At 40.4% G+C, this 21,651-nt stretch overlaps 1 protein-coding gene across 1 annotated transcript in view; it reads right to left on the minus strand.

The window, feature by feature from the left end:
- Window positions 1-2,881: 2,881 nt before the first annotated feature.
- Window positions 2,882-21,651, minus strand: part of cdh16 (cadherin 16, KSP-cadherin) — a 43,160-nt gene continuing 24,390 nt past the window's right edge. Inside the window, exons 12-17 of the mRNA XM_057337459.1 lie at window positions 12,196-12,437; window positions 11,532-11,662; window positions 9,375-9,614; window positions 4,560-4,676; window positions 3,242-3,358; window positions 2,882-3,149 (exon numbers count right to left, since the gene is read on the minus strand). Coding sequence (XP_057193442.1) covers window positions 3,049-3,149; window positions 3,242-3,358; window positions 4,560-4,676; window positions 9,375-9,614; window positions 11,532-11,662; window positions 12,196-12,437 — 948 coding nt within the window. The 3' untranslated portion in view covers window positions 2,882-3,048. The remainder of the gene's footprint in view (window positions 3,150-3,241; window positions 3,359-4,559; window positions 4,677-9,374; window positions 9,615-11,531; window positions 11,663-12,195; window positions 12,438-21,651) is intronic.

Consider the following 21,651-nt stretch of genomic DNA (forward strand, 5'->3'; position numbering starts at 1 on the left):
CTTTCCATATTTCATACAGCTTAAAGTTTACCCTGGGTAACCGTTTTTTTGTTATAAATATAACCATTTTTATAAATGAAACGATAACCTTTTTTTATTTTACACTATCAAAACCATTATTCACACCAAACATACTAGCACTAAGCAAGCAGTGCTGTTTAGTAGACCGTTACATCGGACGTACGTGCCTGGACCGAAGTTAACTTCCAGTCTGTGTACGGTTATTGGTCTAGCTAGTAATAAGTCATTTAATATTTAACTTATATTAATATTAATTATAGGTGTAACGATATGGTCAGCTCACGATTCAATCACAATATTTGTAAAAAAAATTTAAATATGAAACTGACACTGAAATGACAGATTTCCCCAAAACACTAACAATTTTAAGAACATTTGTAATTTTGTTGAAGAATTGATAACATTCAAGGTTTAATTCAACGATTTTTATGTAAACTAGTAAAAACGGAATCGATCTGTAACTGAAAAATAAAACAGAATTTTAACATAAAAATCATATTTCATTTTAAAATATATTGCCATAGCTCTACAATACAGATCTTAATAGCTCTACGATACATATCTTAATGTTTTTGTGTTGCGATATACAATACTTTGATATATTGTTTAAACCCATAATATTAATTAATAGCCAGTGCATTCTCAGTGCCGGTCCCAATCCCGGATAAATGGGGAGGGTTGCGTTTGGAAGGGCATAGACTGTAAAACATGGCAAATCAAAAATGCGAATCAGTGGTATGGGATGATATGCTGTGGCGACCCATAATGGGAGCAGCCGAAAGAAAAAGAAGAAGAATCTAATTGCAATACATTCAATTAAAGCTACTCCACAATTATTGATTCTTTGCGGAGGTCTACTGGGAGTAAAGTTTGGGCAACATAACGTTTGTTTATGTTGTTGCACATATGCATACATTGCACAATGTACATTATTGTATACTACAGATATATATACATATATTGCACAGCACCTGCACATACACAGACACTTCCCCACTCCCCTACACTATTTATATTTATATAATGTTTATATATAGTTTAACCTTCCTTCCTTTCCTATCTCTTTTTCTACTTTATTCGGACAGTCGAAAAAGCATTTCACTGCATGTCGTACTATGTATGGTTTTGTATGTGACGAATAAACTTTGAACTTCAACTTGTTGCCGCTGAAACCATCTAAAACCAATTATTTAAACTGGTACTACTGTAAACACCTTTCAAAACTATAATTATAGTGTGCAGAATTGCTTAACTTGGACTTTAAAAAGACACTATCACAGGGTTAAGTGCAGTTAAAAAGCCCCATGGAAAAGTGATGAGGAACTGACAGTGTAACTGGAAGAGAACACTATCCAGCTCCCAAAAGAGACAGCACACAGGAACTGAACGAATGGAAATGACGAATATTTTCCACAAAGTCATTTTCAGCAAACTAATAGCATCATGGGTGCTTCATCACCCTGGAACATGTTTACATGTGTCAGAAAGAGCTCACAGCTGCACTCTTTCTGGCCAGGAATAGAAGCAGAGCTTACAGCTGACTGAGACACGACACATATTTTCACAAGAATCTTTCAGAGAGAGCTATTTCCCTTTATTCATCCACAAATTTCTACCAAAACATGCTAAACTTTGACAAAGGTTACATGCGAAAGCTCACAGTTTGAGCTGGTGGCTGGTTCAACTAGGAGGCAAAACTGATCGTGGCCGGTCTGTTAGTCAGATGTACTATTTTGATCCTAAGAGAGCTAAAACAAGGCCAGAGAAACTAAATATAGTCTCTGCCTTTCACAGTGTTATAGGCTTGACCTTCCAATGACTGTGGCGTTTTGTAAATATTCTTCAGGGATTTTTGCCCTTCAAAAAATACACGTAGACTTGTTCTCAACCAAATAATGTGTTGACAGTTCCAAAAGCAATATAAGCTTTCTTGTCATTTGCATACTTGTTGTATTTTAAGATTACATCAGGGAACGTTTATAAAACGTCAGTATCAAGAACTCTGCATGAAGGTAAATAATCACCATGTTGTTTTTGGACAGTACGATTGTGCGTTTCTGCACTGATGGAGCGTCTCAACGGATGAGCAAACTGAGCCAAACAGTCATGAATGAGATCCAGAGAGATTACACCATTTATCTGCTCATGTACGCTTCAAGAGAAGCCTGTCTGTGAATTACTGCCTACCGGCGAAATCAGCACCTACATAACAGGAAGTGGATGAGGTAATGTGACACGCTTCCCTGCTGAGGTTACTGACATTCTGAGCACCTCAGGGAAGGTACATAAAGAACATTTAATAGCGCACAATACTGTATGTTCAATGCCAAACAGGGTTCATTTACAGTCATAGTGGGAAGGCTGCTGTTTGGCGTCACTCAGCAGTGTGACTATTTTTAGCTCGTTGCGTAGCTATATATAGCATAGTTGTAAGGTCATTTGGGTCACGTTTTGCTGTTATCATCTCACCATAAACAGGATATGGCTGCCTCAAAGCAATTGTGGGTAATCTTCTCTGTTTCTATAAATGTAAAACTGCTATAGCGTAGCCAGGGTTATTATCCCCGGGATGGGATGATTAATCTCTATCTCTGTAATGGTTTAAAAAAACAAGACAAGTGTATGAACCTGAATGGGGTTAAGCTCTCTTGCTCTCTCTGAACACAAATATAGTGACCATTATTTTTCTCATTGTCTTTATTTCAGTGGAATAAAATACAGTTCAACAAAGAAATTTGAATTATCCAGACGTTTCAATCACAACTAAATATAAAAGACCACAATTGCATAAAGGATAATATAACTACAAAGCATAAAAACAAAAAAAAGAAATAAATAACAACAGAATATATTGCGCGGACAGACATTTTGTATGCATGACTTCATATTCTTAACTATTTACTAAATCCTACATAACTAAATATCTAAACATACTGTATAAAAACTAAAGCATATTTAGAATTTAAATGAGAGAAATCCTTTAATGAGTTTGATAAAAAGGTAGCAGTCTAGAAAGCATGTCAAATATTATAGAGAGACTCGAAGCAGCACTCGTTCCTGACAGGCTTTGTTTGGTGGTGTGGGATTCTGGTAGGACAGTCTCACAAATATAATAATCAATATAATACCTGTAAACAAGAACATAAAAAGAGAATTGTGTTTTCCTCTTTCCCTTTTAGTAATCTCAAGTGTTTTGAATGAAACTGTGCACATGACTCACCTATAACACCCAGAGTTCCAAGAAGGACGCCTATTGTTGACTGAATAGTGGGCATGCCCTCAAGCTGTTTTGCTGCCATCCTACAGTTGCCCCTCACATTGCATGGGCAAACCGTCACTGTGGCAAACACAATGAGAATTTAGCTGTTTTTTAAATGCATTAGAGGCAAAGGTTGCAGTCAGATAAGGAGGTCATATTTATGGGCCACTAGTTGAAGGCGATAGCTCTGGAGAGGCCTCGGAGGAAACTAGCATCAGGAGCAGACAAAATGACAGTGAAAGAGAGAGAAAGAGAGAGAGAAAGCAAGAGAGAGAGAGAGAGAGAGAGAGAGAGAGAGAGCACCTGTGGCCCAGCCATGCATCACTGAACAGGATGTTACAGAAAAGCCATTAAAGGATAAAGCCACTAAAAGGTACATTAACTTAAAAAATATGTGGTAACATATAAAACATGTGGTAAAATTTATATTAAATGTATATATGCAGCCACATAAAAAAATAAGAGAACATTTCAAATTTATTTTCAGTATTTCTGAATTTACTATTTATGTGTATATGTTTAGGTAAAAGGATAATGTTGTTTCAGTCTGTGAACTGTGAACTACTAATAATATTTCTCCCAAATTTCAAGTAAAAATATTGTTTGTATTTGCATTTGTTTGCAGAAAATGAAAACTGGAGAAACAGGTCAAAATAACAGTCAAAAATACTGCAAAGAAAACAAGTTCATATTCATTTTAAGCAATACAACAGTAATCTATGTACACATATTTAGGAAAAGTTAAGCGATAACTACGTTTTTAACATATTTTTCATGTCATGCTGCCATGCTTTCACATTGCTGTTGGATGACTTTGTCACTCCTGAGGTTTAATTTGGTTGAAATTCAATAGACACTGGACTGGAATGACCACCATACATCTAGAAATGCTAATAAAATGAAAATTGGGAAAGGTCTCCCCCACTGTTTTTCTAATGAAAGAAATTAACATGTTGGCACAATTACACTTTTGTCTACAAAAGTAATTTCAGACATTTAAGCATAAACCTTGAGATTAAAAGATCATTAGAAACATTTCAGTCAAATTGGTCTTTTTTTGTGTTTGAGAATTCAGAAAATCTGAATTTGTAAATGCCATTTGTGACCTCCAATGAATATCTGGGTCTCTATTGAAAGTTTGAGACATTGGTTGTGTTCGTCAGCGGCATGAGCAATACAATGTATGAAGGTACGTGTTTAAATGACGTCAATGTGTTACGTCTCAGTTGTGCAAGCTTGCTCTCCTTTCATTCAGTCAGCTCTAAATGTAGTGTGTTACCTGGTAGATTGATGAATGTGCTTCTGGGTGGAGAGCTGCTGTCTGAGATGGTAAAGGGTACGATGTAGACTTCTGGGGGCAGGTATGGGACATTTAAAGACAGGTTGGTGTGAGTATCTGTAAAAACAGTGACATTAGAGGTTACCTGAGTTAATAATTATAAGTTTGGCACTTTAGAAGTTATAGGAACAGTTTGCCCAAAAATGAAAATTCTGTCTTCATTTACTGACCCTCAAGTTGTTCAAAATCTGTATACATTTCTTTGCTCTGATGAACACAGAGAAATATATTTGGAGTAACGCTTCTAACCAAACAGTTCTTGGCCATCATTGACTACTACAGTTTGAAAAATTGCTCTATACATTTCTTCAACGTTGTTGAACAAAAAAAGAAGATATTTTAACAAATGTAGAAAAGCGAACCGTTCTGGGGCACTTTTGACTTCCATTGTAATTTTTCTTACTACGGTAGTTAATGGTGGCCAAGAACTGTTTGGTTACAAGGATTCTTCCAAATATCTTCCTTTGTGTTCATCAGAACAAAGAAATTTATACAGATTTGTAACAACTCGAGGGTGAGTAAATGATGACAGAATTCTTCATTTTGGGGACTATCCCTTTAACAGTTCAAGAAAACAATTTTTGCCTGGATGGCATGTCCTGGTTTTATTTTGAGAGCCTAGGATAATTTAATATTATACCTTTGATTTTAAATTATTCAACTGCCGCATGCATCCAAGGATGACATTTCTTACATACAGTATGTGTCACGGTCAGCCCTGTAGTGTTTAGCATCCAGTCTCTTGACAAGATCGGGACAGTCTGTTTTTTGTTTTCCGTCTGTTCTAAACAGTCCAGCCCTACATTTATATTTACAAAATGGAATTTGTCCATCTGTTCAATTAGAGGAAAAGTCCATTTTAGTCTCTCAACCAAGCCGCCCCAGCTGTGACATCATATCAGTTAAAGGCAATATAATTATCCCATGTCACTAGAGGGGGCCTTTTTATCCATTAACAACTCACAAGAAAAAAAAATATAGAGAGAAGAAAGAATGAAAAAACAGAACCAAGTCAATTTTAGAGCTGATCCATACAGTGACTCAGATGATGCACCCAGTTCGGACTGTTCACCAACATTAAGGCACATTAATGACGTCTAAAGCAGCGGGAAGAGAACTATTACCCTTATTACATTCAACACAGATCCGTCTGCAGACACTAGACATGAAGGACGATTTCCTTTTTTGTCAGCACGCTCCCTTCCCTCGATGTTCACCGTGTGATTCAGCAGGTGGGAAACGTTACATCCAATTCACAAGATGCAGTGAATTGACTAGATAGGTGCTATAGCTACAGTCTTTTAAATCTCCAATTTGATCCATTTTGACGTCACTGTCAGAAAAGGTCACCTATGCTATAGAGCAGTGGTCACCAACCCTGTTCCTGGAGATCGACCGTCCTGCAGACTGCAGCTCCAACCCTGCTTCAGCACACCTGTCTGTAATTATCAAGCAAACCTGAACACCTTGATTAGATAGTTCAGGTGTGTTTGATTGGGGTTAGAGCTGAAATCTTCAGGATGGTCGATCTCCAGGAGCAGGGTTGGTGACCACTGCTATAGAGGCTGTGTCCACCGAGGCGTTCACGCCTGCGGCCAGCGTGTTTTTTCAATTGGTTCCTACGGAAACGCCGCGCTTTTAAAAAAAAGCCATCAGCTGACGTTTTTTTTCCGCGCTCTGCGCTGGTGCTATTCGTTTTTCCCACGATCAGCGTCAGCATTCGACCGGGCGCCCAGAGTTGAAAAATGCTCAACGGCAATGCTGCCGTTTTCAGCCGTGTAAATGCGCCTCGGTGGACACAGCCCCATAGGCTTTATGCATGCGTAACTTCCGTGTTTCACAGGAAGAACCCTAGGCAGTTTCCGGTTGGGGAGACTTAAAGCAGAGAGAAATGGAAAAATGAGAAAATTGTTCAATTTAGCGGATGCTGTACATTGCGGCACACAGCAGTGGTATATAGAAGTGCCGTTCTACCGTATTTGAATGTTATAATGAAATGTTAAAATGTTAAGTCAGAGCCCTGGATTGATGATCATATTCGCTCGCTTAGCAGGTTTGTAGAAGAGCAGAACGAAAGTGGAAGAAGGATCGTCTCCAGATCTCATTTGAACTCTTAAGAGACTCCCTGTTTCACTTCCAGAAGGCTGTTAAAGCAGCTAAATCAAAATTTTTAACTGAGCTCATTGATAAGAACTTGCATAGACCCAGAACATTATTTACTATTTTTAATTCAATTGTGAACCCAACTGTCTCTGAGCCTCTTATTGCATCTGATGTGCTATGTGATGATTTCCTTGGATTCTTACTAAGTAAGATTATGGCCATTAGATTGGCCATCCCTCAACATGTTTGGGACCCATCTGTTTGCCCTATCTTTACTGTGGAGTTTTCCAAATTTGAACCAATCTCCCTGTCACTTCTTCATGAGATAGTTTGGCAGTTAAAGCCGCCTGGCTCTTGTATTGATGCCATTCCACCTCATTTTTTAAAAGATGTGTTTGATGTCGTGGGTCCTTATCTGGTAATTTTTATAAATCGCTGTTTGGCTACCGGTGTTGTGCCTGATGCATTAAAACTTGCCACAGTTAAACCTCTGTTGAAGAGGGCAAACCTGGATCCCACTGTTATGTCAAATTTTAGACCTATTTCTAATTTGTCTTTTACGTCTAAGATCTTAGAAAAGGTAGTCTCTCGGCAGCTTCAAACGTTTCTGGATGATAATAACATTTTTGAGGTTTTTCAATCAGGTTTTAGAAAATATCATTCCACCGAAACTGCTCTCTTAAAGGTTTTAAATGACGTGCTATTAAATGGTGATTCTGGTAATCTCTCTATATTAGTGCTACTTGACCTGTCGGCCGCCTTCGACACTGTCGACCACACAATTTTGCTGTCACGGTTGGAGCACTGTGTAGGGATAACGGGGTGTGCATTAGACTGGTTTAAATCATATTTTACAAATCGTTGTTTTAAAGTTAAGATAGGTGACTCTGCCTCCGAAGTGGCTCCCCTATCTTGCGGCGTTCCCCAGGGATCCATTCCGGCCCCCATCCTCTTCTCCTTATATTTGCTTCCCTTGGGCTCCATCTTTAGGAAATACGGTCTGTCGTTCCACTGTTATGCTGACGACACCCAAATTTATCTCCCCCTAAAGCAAACCTCAATCGACTTGAACACACTTGCATCGTGCCTGTCTGATGTTAAAACCTGGTTATCTTTAAACTTTTTAAATCTAAATGAGGATAAAACCGAAACTATAGTGTTTGGTCCGCCGAACTCAACTACTCCAAATATTAACCTAGGGGATTGGACCTCCTGGAAAAAACCCTATGTTAAAAATTTGGGCTTTATTTTGGATGAAGGTCTTAAATTTGATAAACAGATTAATATGCTGATAAAGTCCTGCTTTTTCCAACTTAGACTACTGGCTAAAGCCAAGCCTATTTTATCTAGAAAAAATTTCGAGAAGGTTATCCATGCTTTTATAACAGCTCGATTGGACTACTGCAACTCCTTGTATTACGGGATTGGCCACTCAGCCATATCCCACCTACAATTAGTTCAAAACTCAGCAGCAAGACTACTAACAAGTACAAAGAAACGTAAGCACATCACTCCAATTTTACGCTCTCTACACTGGTTGCCTGTTCGCTATAGAATCGATTTTAAAATTTTGTTACTAACCTTCAAAGCATTACATGGTCTGGCTCCCTCATATTTATCTGACCTTTTAACTGAATATAGGCCCACAGTTCCTCTTCGGTCTTCCAACCAGCGTTTATTATGTATCCCAAAGTCTAGGCTAAGATCTAGGGGTGATCGTGCCTTTACTGTTGCTGCCCCCAGACTTTGGAATGCATTGCCCCTTTCTGTAAGAACAGCTCCATCACTCTCCTCCTTTAAGTCTCTGCTGAAAACATATTTCTTTGACCTGGCTTTCTGTAACTAATTTTGTATTTGTATCTGTTTTGTGTATGTATTTTAATTATGTGTAAAATTGTGCAGCACATTGGTCAACCTCGGTTGAATTTAATTAGTGCTATATAAGTAAAACTGACATTGACATTAACTTATGAAAGTATCATTTCAAATACCATAGAACAGCACTTCTATATACCACTGAGGTGTGCCGCAGGAAGAAACGCAGAAGTCACGCATGCATATAGCCCATTGTGATCGTGGGAGGTTTGGGAACATTATGGGAATTATGAAACATTTTGACATGAAATGTTTGAAAGGCCAATCAGGAATAGACTAACCATTAATGGGCGTGAGCTTCCAGTTACGACGTACATATTTTCTTGTAGTGTGATTTCCCCACAATTCCAATTCCCTGTCTCTTTTCACATCTCTCTCTCTGTAGCCCTAACTAAAACACAATTCTTTGAAGGTCAAAGGCTCTCAGATACAGAAGTATGTGTATTATTTTTTCTTTCATCTACAGATTCATTTCTCTCTGTCTGTCTCATTTTCGACCCTCCTTCAACACTCAAGACCATGCATGACAGAGGTAGTGAGTCATACCTCCCTCGTTCTTATTTAATTTCTCTTACTTGTCTTTCTCTGTAAACATCTGTGACCGAGCATTCTGGATTGAACTGGTATCTCATCAGAAAACCCCCGATGAGGGCAGAATTGGCAGGTGAAATTTCAGCGACTGGTCACATAACTCTTGTTTGAGAAGACATTTGCAACACCTCACACATGAACCAGGTATTATGTTACAAGTGGGTGGCCAATCAGGAATAGACTAACCATTAATGGGCGTGAGCTTCCAGTTACGACGGACAGCTGCGTCACTGCGGAGGGAGAAGTTAAGCCGTCCTCCGTGCTGGGGTCCATCGCTGTCCCGAGAGGCCAGAACCAGAGCTTGGTCTTCCCAGCGAGGTGTGCACAGGTACTTCCAGGAATAATCGCCAACCAGAACTGGGCTGTTATCATTTACATCCAGAATATGAACTGTGACCAGTGTGGAGGCCGACAAAGAGGAGTTGCCTGGTGACACAAAACACAAAGATGCCTTTACATCTGACATTGTGTTTTATTGTTACATTTGCATTGGCTGCATTTTGTGTGTATTTTAGTGTGCTGCTATGTGGAAATTGATAATCCACTGATAAACCACCGTACGAAAGCTTCATAATACTGTGGATCACGCCATGCATTACTGACATATATAAAGAAATGTGAAACTCCCGTCTGTGCTCTGTGGATTTAATCTTCTGTTGGCAAAAGAAGGCTGGATAAAATAAATGTTTCTATTTCTATCGCTATCTCTCTTGCACTCTCTTTATTGCAGTACAAAAGAAGTTTTAAAGCAGGCATTAAGCTGATGCTAAATATTGAACAGGGACTGCATTAAAAGCTGTGTAGATTGAGTTTAGTGCCATCGGTCAGTGTTTTACCAATTTAATGCTGTTGTTTTGGAACACTTAAAACCGATAAACATCACAAACTTTATCATTTAAATGTAATTTTACAATGAACAGCTCTTACTGCAACTCGGATTAGATTATAATGAGATGATAAAGCAGACCAGATTTATTTTGTTACTTTTTATAGAGAAAATGAGATTTGATTATTATGTCAATAATGGCAGATTAAGATAATAAATGTCATTTGAAAAAATGTCCCCCAAAAATGTCCCTTGAAATAAACAGAGAGCATCCATCATACAGATTATGGTATTTTTTAAAAAGGTGATGGCCAAAAAATGCTTTTTTCATATTATTTTGATTCTTCGTATACTGATGATAAGATATGAAATAGCAACAAGAAGTAATCATTACTTTTTCCTGAATAAATATTTTGAGGATTTTTTAACATTTCTAATCAGACATATAAAGAAACCCATATTTTCTTGTAGTGTGAATTCCCCACAATTCCAATTCCCTGTCTCTTTTCACATCTCTCTCTCTGTAGCCCTAACTAAAACACAATTCTTTGAAGGTCAAAGGCTCTCAGATACAGAAGTATGTGTATTATTTTTTCTTTCATCTACAGATTCATTTCTCTCTGTCTGTCTCATTTTCGACCCTCCTTCAACACTCAAGACCATGCATGACAGAGGTAGTGAGTCATACCTCCCTCGTTCTTATTTAATTTCTCTTACTTGTCTTTCTCTGTAAACATTTGTGACCGAGCATTCTGGATTGAACTGGTATCTCATCTGAGATCCCCGATGAGGGCAGAAGGTAATTGGCGGGTGAACTGCGCCACTTTTACACCTCAACTCTACCTTTAAGGGATAGTTCATCCAAAAATGAAAAATCTGTCATCATTTGCTCACCCTCAGGTTGTTTCAAACCTGTATAAATTAGTGGATGATGTCCCAGAACTGAAAATTGCTAACATTCTTCCAAATATCTTTCTCTGTGTTCATCGGAACAAAGTCATTTATACAGGTGTGAAATTACATAAGGGTGAGTAAACGATGAGAGAATGTTCATTTTTGGGTGAACTATCCCTTTAAGGGTGTGTGCGTGAATTATGCTGAATTATATACCCTTCTCTCTCACACACACAATCTCCTTCCCTCACTATCCACAATGCATCAGCTGGTGACTCATTTGCTGCTAGTTACAATGCCTGAGAATTTTCTCACTGCATGTGGATGTGGCCCAGAATTTTCAATGAGACTTCAAACCCGAACACAGGCTGTCACAGCATTCTGAAATGTCAAGTGTCTTGGTAACACTTTTTGATTTCGAAAAAGAGAAAGCCGAGAGATGTTGATTTTCCCAGATGTCTCGCATTGATAGCCTCACCCCCTGTCAGCTTGTTTCTTTCTTTCTGTGCCTGCTCTGTATAATAGCTTCAGTTTGATGGACGTGTTTATTCAAACAAACAGCATGTATTGACAGCCCTCCACATCGAATGCACAGTATGAGAAGAGAGTGAAACATCTCTTACGCCCATCTTCGGCCACCACCTCCATGGTGTAGGTGCTGTTCTCCTCTCTGTCCAAAGCCTGGACTGTTTTCAGCTCTCCAGAGTACTTCCCAATAGAGAAATATTTCTTAGTGTCTCCTCTCAGTGAATACCTGATAGAAATCAATTATTAATAGAGCTCAGTATAAATCAGAAACATTTCCTTCTCTTCGATTATGAATTGAGGATTGAAAACAAAATAGCAAATACTTTTTTATTTTAGTCAAAATGATCATGTCCCCTGAGGTGCAACAGAATATCACCACCATTTTAAAAAGATGGGAATTTGATGAGATAAAAACTACTTTACATGCTAGGTTGATGCTTTTGTCTTTGCCCTTTGCATTATAGATTTTTAAACCATTAATGTCTGAAAATGTAATGCAGAAAAAGAGTGATTTTCAAGCCATGTTTGTGGTTTTCTGGTCCTTTCTCACATTAGACTGACATACTGTATGTTCACTATACGTATAGGAGGGATTTAGAAAAGAGGCGGTAAGGTCTGGCTTGTTGTTTGCAAAGGAAAAGATTGACCATGAGATTGAGTTTACATACAGTCTCTACTAAAAGCCCAACACTGCACGTTTTGAATATAAAAAAAGAAAAAAGAGAGTATGTATCGACTGATACCGTAATATCCACTTGCCTGATTGGATGAGAATCTGGGTCATAACCCCTGATGGTGGCAATAACACGTCCTGGCTCCTCCCCCTCTCTCACTGTGACTTCATAGTGGCTTTGAGATAAAACAGGACCTTCATTGATGTCATCAATAAAGATGGTGACAGTTGCTGTGGATGCGGGTCCATATCTTCCTCGTACCAGAGCAACTGGGTTCTGAGTGCTCAGTACCAGTATGTACTCATTCTCCCTTTCAAAGTCCAGCACCTACACATAGATGGACATGTTATTCATTTTAGGTGAGATTTTTCTCAATAATATTATACATGTTCAGGATGTCTTAAAGGGAAATTCTCTCATCATTCACTCACCCTTATGTCATTTCAACCCTGTATGACTTTCTTCTGCAAAACACAAGATAGTTTGAAGAATGTTGCTAAGCAAACAACACTGGCCTCCACTGACTTCCATTGTAGGGATACAAAATCCATTCTCAAAATATCTTCTTTTGTGTTCCACGGGTGAAAAAATGTCATACAGGTTTTGAATATCATATGGGCGAATAAACAATGACAGAATTTTTATTTTTTGGTGAACTACCGCTTTAAATAGAAAATAACACCAATCATCGAAATGAAATGGGAAAATAAAGATATGTTCTGATTTTTCACAGGCTTTTGGCTTTTAATAGAAGACATACCAGCGTCCTGTACAAAATCACAATCTGAGTGTCATCACAATGCGTCAAACTACATTTCTGAAGGTAATAGGTGTTTAAATCTGGATGTCTGAGTTCTGCGTGACACACTGTATGCTCTGATGTCAGATTCAATGTTATAGATTTTGCTGGATGTACAAATCCCACTGATGTCACACCGACCGTATGTCATATGCTGGGATGTTTTCCAGGAAAACAAGGTTTTTGTGATGCTAGTGCTGCTGAAATGACACCCTTCACTAGCATTTTCCATTCAAACTTCCATCAATTCATTACATCACTCAATTCACTTTTATATTTACAAGCAGACTGTATTCTGATAGCAAACTACATGCTGATATTTGATTCATTTCTTTAATCTAAAAGAATTTTAATTCTTAAAACATAGCTTCTCTAAAAACAAAACACAACGCTTAATGCTTCTTCCAATGAGTGCTTTAGCATCTTGTACACGTGTGTGTGTGTGTGTAATCCCCATCCTACTGCTCCACTCAGAATAATTGAGTGTGTTCAGCACACCTGTCACACTGCAAAAGATGTGAGCTGCCCCTAAATCCTCAGTCAATCCCTGCATAAACAAATCTAAAACCAAAACACTGTTCATAGTTCCTGACAACTGTAACAACATCAGCTCATCACTCTGACATGCTTCAAAGCTAAGGCAAATTACATTTCCTACTGATGTTAACAAAAAAAAGTGGATTCCAGCCTGGGCTGCCCATGGTGCAATCATGACATAGTGTAATTAGCACCTCCTAATTAAGAGAACAATACAATTACACAATTGCTGAGCCACAGTAGCAACAGATGATAACCATGGGAGAGCTGTGTGAGACAAATAAGAATACAGACAGAGCACAAAACCAGTGTAGTTCCCTTTCTGTCAGTCTCTCGACGTTGTGTCGAGCCGACAGATGGGGTTCGTCCCTGAGAACCAATCGCTTCCGACTTCTTAGAAAAGGCCAATGAAATTGGCAAATGAAATTTCCCGACATATCCCGCCCCCGGATATCCGGTATAAATGGGAGACGGCGTGCCTCATTCATTCACCTTTTGTTCTTCGGAGCCTTCGCTCATGATCAACAGACTTTGCTACAAATAGCAACTACAAGACTGCTGGTTCTACAACGTGGTGCAGCAGACTGTCCCTTCCTGCGGCGACTTCCCCAGGTTGTCCCGGCGGTTCCAGAAGTGTTCGAGTTTTTTCTCTAAAAGAGCAAATTTCTCCAGCGTGGCATGTCCCGCTGTTCTCGTGGGTGCAACACACTCATCGAGGAGGGGGACGGACATGAGTTGTGCTTCCAGTACGCTGGGGCAGCCCTTGTGGATACGTCCTGCCCGCACTGCGGGCGGTTGACGATTCAGACATTGCGTCACGGGTGGCTGTGTTCCCACGGGACTCAGCCACCACCTCGTCTACTTCCCATTCCGTGACGGCAGGACTACGGCCCTGACGCCCGCTTCGGCGAGCAGCGAGGGTGATATGATGATTACTGTGAGGGCTAATCCGTCAGCCACTGGCTCGCGGACCATTCGCACCTCGTCTCGCTCGTCTGACCATTCCCCATGAGACAGTCCCACCGTCTTGTTCCTCAACCACGTATTCGGTAATGGTGCGTGATGATGAGATGTCCGTTGCAGCATCGGTGGGTCACTTACTGGCATCGGACTCTGACGATTCCTCGGAGCTCCCTCCCTCGGGCGGTCGAGCCCAGGACGAAGCGGACGTCGAAATGTCAGCCATGCTTTCCTGGGCCGCCGGCATTGGGTTGCAGTGCACCGCACTGCCTCTCCCAACGCTCGCGGCTGGATGCAGTAGTAGTATCTCGGGTTTGAGAGCGGCTGCGTGGTTGGAACATCACTCAGGCTAGGGCCTCAGTCACTAGGCGGCTATACGCCCATAAGTGGCGCCTCTTCTTGTCCTGGTGCTCTTCTCGAAGAGAAGACCCACGGAGTTGCTCTATCGGGAACGTACTGTCCCTTCCTCAAGAGAGACTGGAGAGTAACCTCTCCCCCCTCCGCACTGGGAGTGTATGTAGCCGCTACGGCCGCTCATCACGACCCAGTTGCTAGGAAGCCCCTGGGACAGCACGACCTGGTCATTAGGTTCCTAAGGGGCGCGGGAAGGCGACTGCCTCATCCGCGCTCCCTACCCTCTTGCGACCTAGGTGGCGGGCCTCAAGAGGCCCCCCCCTTCGAGCCCCTCGGAGCTGCCGCTCTTTCTCACCTCACGATAAAGACGGCTCTCCTGATGGCGTTCACCTCCAAGAGGGTAGGGGACCTACAAGCACCCTCCGTGTCCACAGATTACCTAGAACTCGGGCCCGGTGATTCTCACGTTAACCTGAGACCCCGGCCCGGCTACTTGCCCAAAGTTCCCACCACTCCCCCTAGAGACCAGGTGGTGAAACTGCAGGCGCTCCCCACTGGGGAGGAAGTGCGACCCCATCCGTGTTGTGTCCAGTACGCGCACTGTGCCTCTACTTGGACCGCACGCAGAGCTTCAGAAGCTCTGAGCAGCTCTTTGTCTGTTTTGGAGGTCAGCAGAAGGAGAGGACTGTCTCCAAACAGAGGTTGGCGCACTGGATCATGGATGCCGTTGCTACGGCATACTGATCTCAAGATCGCCCCTGCCCATTAGGAGTGAGGCACACTCCTCATGGGCACTGGCTCAGGGCGCCTCTCTGGCAGACATCTGCAGAGTTGCGGGTTAGGCTACGCCCAACACCTTCGCGAGGTTCTAATACCTACGCGTGGAACTGGTGTGAGCCCACGTCCTGCAAGGCAACATGTAGGACCGGCAGCTGGTAGGGCGTACGCCTGCGAAAGCCCTTCCCCCTTCCTTAGGTGGGTCAGCGGCTATTTCCGCCTCCCTTCTTTCCCCACTGGGTAAAGAACAGGCATTCCATCCATCACTAAGCACCTTCCTGGGGGCAGGCTGGGCAGAGCAGCCCTGCCCCCTTAGGCCGGGGAACAGTTGGGTTATCTACCACATAGCTCTAACCAGACCTAGTGCTCCAGACGTGGTAACCCCCCCCAGTGGGCGGATCCGTCTGACGTATCCTCATGAATGGTTCCCACCTCGGTAACCCATGACCTCCCTAGGTGGACTCCCACCTTGCGGTTAACTCCTTCAGTCCGCACATTTTCCCATGAGTTCTCCCCTGATGGTGAGACCATGTTGGTGCCTTCACTAATTCCTCCCTACGGAGGTAGTGGTCTCTGTAGCATTTTTCCCCCAGCGGGGAATAATGCTTACCCAGTGGCCCTTACGGTGCCGGCGGCTTCTCGCTGTAAGGGAATCAAGGCCTCCGCCCGTAACGGCCGGTGGCAGGGGCTTCCAGCCTTTTCTTCAAAAGCTCTGGGACCCCCTACCTCTCCACTGGACGGTTACAATTTCGCGCTAGCGCTTGTCTGACTCGCCCAGGCCAGTCAGCGTTGCTCCGCTGGAGATTGTGACGTGGCACAGCGCTGTGGCGTTTTCCATAGGAACCCCATCTGTCAGCTCGACACAACGTCGAGAGACTGACAGAAAGGGAACGTTTTGGTTATGGATGTAACCTCAGTTCCCTGATGGAGGGAACGAGACGTTGTGTCCTTCTTGCCACAACGCTGGCCGCCCGCGGCAGCAGTCGAGGGATGCTCAGGCTCCTCAGACCAAAAGGTGAATGAATGCAGCACGCCGTCTACCTTTTATACCCGGATATCCGGGGGCGGAGTCCGGCATGCAAATTTCATTCGCCAATTTCATTGGCCTTTTCTAAACTAGTCAGAAGTTGATAGGTTCTCAAGAGCGAACCCCGTCTGTCGGCTCGACACAACGTCTCATTCCCTCCATAAGGGAACTGAGGTTACATCCGTAACCAAGATGTTACTTGACATATCGGTATATATAAGGATTAACCCTAAATATCTTGAAATTCCACTCGCAGGAAAATTGTATTGCCACTTTTAAAACCCTCTGGTACTCTTCATTTAAGGGTCACACTTGACTCCTTTGCGGTCAAAAGTGACCGAAGCCTTAAAAATGTAACTTATTTTTTTAATACATATTACATTGTAATACATTTTTGTTTAATAATGTTTTTTCTTTTGCATTTTTTGAGAATTTGATGGTACTAATTAATATTTATGCAATAATTATTACACATTTTTACCCATTGAAAACAATAAACAATTTTTTTAAATATTCTTTTGAAGAATTTTTAATTAATGCATTATTTTAGGTTAAAACAGAGACCAGGCTATTAAAATCCATTTTTTGGAATTTTTTTATTAGAGTCTGGTTGTAAAAAAAGCAAAAACATGTGTAGTGGCATGTGTAATGGAGTAACCACTAGGTTCCAGTATAGCCCTCTATAGACTAGTTTGTGAATTCCCTAGCTGTTCAGATATGACTTAGGATTTGTGGATCTTAATGTACATATAGACAATTTCAAATAAGTTTATTTTCCAACTTTTTGTCAATTTTTTGTCAACGTTTATATATTTTTTGTTTGATAAGGACCAAGTTTTGCATTATGATTACAGTCAAACATTAGAATTTAGTTATAAAGGGAACACATGGAAAGCCTTTTTGCTACTCAGTATTTGATAATTAAGATATCTAACAAAATAAGGAATGGATAGTGATAAATCAAACACTTTATATAAATATTTTGCAATTAATTGTTATTTCATTAAGTTTACTGGGCCTCTTCATTTAGGGGTCACACTTGGCTCCTTGGCGGTCACACTTGGCTCCTGTAACATTTTTCAGGAAAATTTATCTGTCTTATTTTGCATTTTGAGAGAATTTTATGGTACTCATTAATATTTATGCTATAATTATTATACATTTTTCTACCCGTTGAAAAAAAAAAAGGTTTTTTACATTTATATTTTTACAATATTGTCAAGTACTTTAAATATAATTTTTCAATTAATGAATTATTTCAGGTTAAAATAGATACCAGGCCGTTAAAATCCAATCTTTGAAAAGCAGATTAGTGCCATCTGGTTGTAAAAAAAGTAAAAACATGTGTAATGGCATGGTGTAACTTGTAGGTTCCTGTGTGTGGGTGTGTGTGTATGTGCACAGAGAGACAGAGACAGAGAGAGAGAGCTGTATTTATTTATTTTTATTTCATTTAGTGATTTTATTTAACATATGCAGCCTTAGGCCGTGTTCAGACTTGACTTCTTTTTTTGATGCTGCTAGCATCTGTTTTACATTGTAATCCTATGGTAGAGTAAACCCTGTTTTCAAAAAACATCCTGAGTGCTTTTTTACAGCCAGCGCCGTTGTCTTTTTCTCCAGCTCAGGGTGTCTTTTGAGGTTGAAAAAAGTGCCCTAAAAAAACGCCCCAAGCACCTTTTTCACAGCTAACCAATGACAGAGACCTGTCGTTTCCATAACAACATGCGAGGAACGTGATTTTTCGAGAAGGCTCAAGCTCGAAAAAATAAAATGGTGGCCGAAACGCCCATTGGAGCATAGTTTTGTATAAATGTAAGTTTAATTTTCACTTTCAACAACTTCTGATTGCATTTCTAGCGAGAAATTAGTATTGTAGTTTTTAAATATGTGATTAGTTATTGCAAGACACTCTCTGTTTATAATTCAAATAGACTTCCGTTACGCTGCCTATCTGTTTCTCTGTGCTGCCTTCGTGCACAGACGCTGCCTCCGAAGTCATGGCGTTCGGCTGCTATTTGTAACCAAACGCTGCCAACATTGTTTTTACTAAAAAAAGCGTCTTTGTCAACTTTTTCTTGTCAAAAAAATAAGTCAAGTCTGAACATGGCCTTACCAGTTAATTTTTTTGAGTGTGTGTGTTTGTCTGTGAGTGTGTGTGTGTGTGTGTGCGTGTGTGTGTGTGTGTGTGTGTTCATGTTTGTATATCCCGGTGGGGACCTAAACCTGAATACACACCAACACATGGGGACTCGTGTCACCGTGGGGACCAAAATTGAGGTCCCCAGGGGCAAAAAAGCTAATAAATTGTACAGAACAATATTTTTTACAAATCTAAACATGCAAAAAGTGTTCTATGATCTTTAGGTTTAGGGATAGGGTTAGGGATAGGGGATAGAATATACAGTTTCTACAGTATAAAAACATTACGCCTATGGACTGTCCCCACGGGGATAGTCAACCAAAGCCTGTGCGTGTGTGTGTGTGTGTGAGATTGCGTGGGTGACTATTTTGCACTCGTGATATTTTAGAGTGTCACCCCTTGATTGCTGTGCACTTTTTTTCTGCACAGTGGCTGATTTGTAGTATGTACCACCAAAAGTTTCTCAGAGTTTTCATATTTTTTCATATTTCCCATTCATTTCTTTTGTCGGTCATTTTTGACCGCGAAGGAGCGAAGTGTGACTATTTTTTTGTGACCCTTTGACATATACGAATCATATCCATGTTTTTGTGTATTAACAGAGCTTAAATGACTAAAGTCTTCAAATGTCATCACATTCCGATGCAGCTACGATTTTTAACATTTCAAAATGTCAAATTTTTGGTCAAAAATGATCGAAGAGTCCCAGAGGGTTTTAAAAGAGATTTATTGTAATTCTCAGTTATGTTTTATTTAAGTATCTACTGTGTGTCTGTTGTTTTCGTTGTTACCAAGACAATTGAAATCTATAAATAGTCTATAAATACACTATAAATAAATAGAGTCTATGAAATGTATAGAAAAATTACATTTTCAACCCAGTGTTGGGTCAAAAACAAGCGGCAACCTTCCGCTCTCTCTCGTGAAACCAACAAGGAAGTGACTTAAACTGCAATTCATTGACTGGCTGCTAGTGACCAAAAGAGAGCAGAATCTCATTAAGCCCCATGTTAAAATGCCAAACTTTATAACAGAAAAAACATGTTTACAGCCTGGTACAAAAAATTATCTTGGTCTATTTAACTAATTTTACCTTCATTACAAGCGTGAGGAGGGTGAGTTTTTTTATAACTCATCCATTTAAATCATATTAAGTCTTTTTTTAAAGATATATTTTAGGGACTTTAGCCTTTTATTGGAAAAGACAGTGGAGAAAGGACAGGAAAGCATTGGATAGAGATAGGGGGAGTAGGACCGGCAAAGGACGCTCGAGACGGGAATCGAACTAAGGTCAGGCCGCAAGTGCACTGGCACTATATGTTGGCGCACTAACCACATGACTATTTGCGCCGACATCATATTAAGTATTAAAATTCTGCATAATTAAGGGTGTGGCCACTTGAGTGACAGGTGGATTGACATTGCTGTCTCTACCAACAGGCATCTCAGATCCACCCAAACCCGCCTCTTTGCCCATTTTCAATTATCCGAGAGTGAAGCGCAGTGACGAGCCGCAAAGATGGCGAAGACACTACTGCCAAGACGCCAGGGACACTACATCCATGTTTTAAACAGTCTATGGTCAAAAAGGGACAAACTCAACCCAAAATGCTGGATTGTTTTAGACCTTTGTTGGGTCAAATATAAACATATTCTTTGTTAATTTAACCCAAAATCTAGGTTCGTCCCTTTTTGAGCCAACGCTGGGTTTTATTGAAAATAACCCAGCATTTTGAGTTGGGTTTGTCCCTTTTAAGCAGTGGTGGGAATAACGGCATTATAAATAAACGGCGTTAGTTTTTTCAGTAACGAGTAATCAAACGAATGACTGTTTCCCCCGTTACAACGTCGTTACCGTTACTGACAATAAAATTCAGCGTTACTATAATTGAGCTCACTGAAGCAGTTTTCATCCGAGTAGGCTTTCATCCAAAGGAGAAAAAGGACCTGCAAAGTTTTTTTCAACTGATTTTGATTGGTTTGTGTGTGTGTGGGAGATAACTACATAACTATGGAGTCAATTGAGTGCCGCATATATTTGCAAAAGAAAATGAAGTTTTGCAAAAGAAAAATTTTGCAAAAGAAATTCAACTGCATTTCAAACAGTGACTTGAGTGGCATAAAGTGTAAAGTCTGTATAGCGCGGGCATGGGAGACTGGGGTTCTAATCCTGCATGAGAACCTTTTTTAACCTTTTTTATTACTTTACAGATCATAAAGGCATTTGTTTTTAATAAAATTGATTTAAGACTTAAAATTAATTTTTATTCATAAACTTTAGGTTTAGGGTAAGGTTAGGGGTAGGTATAGGGCTTTAATATCTCAATAAGTTGCCATCATTTTAATAATTTTTATAAATATATTGATTTACTGCCTGTTATTATTGCATAATGTTTAATACACAACAATACTGAGGTGCAAATAGTAATGTTATCTGCCACTATTTATAAGTAAAAAGCATCTAACTTAATCCAAAGAAAATAGGCCCTACAGCTATTTTTGGTTGGTGTAAATAGCATATCGCTAAGAAATGCTGCTATTTTCACTTAGTGTAAACAGAACTTACTAATATTTAAACTTAGTGTAAATAGCATCTGTCACTATTTTCACTTAGTGCAAATGGCCGCTGTCAATAAAAAATTGGTATTGAGAGAAAAAAAAAATGTTGCAAACAAAAATTAAGTTTCCAAAGAAAAACTTTAGCAGCAATGATTTTGCAACACATCTTTTCCTTTGCAGTACCTACTAATTCATTTGCACCACCCCTTTAATTCTGCATTTCAGCCACCTGTGCTTTTGCAACTCGCCCTGCATTCCAACTGGGATATATCGCCCTCCGAAGGGCCCTTCGGAGTGACAACAATCATGGCAGCCATACTGAAGGGTCGTTCCAAACCAGAACGAAGGATTTCGAAGGGCACAACTGATGGTCACTTCGGGCTCC

Source organism: Triplophysa rosa, linkage group LG1 (genome assembly GCF_024868665.1).
Source record: "Triplophysa rosa linkage group LG1, Trosa_1v2, whole genome shotgun sequence".
NCBI lineage: Eukaryota > Metazoa > Chordata > Actinopteri > Cypriniformes > Nemacheilidae > Triplophysa > Triplophysa rosa.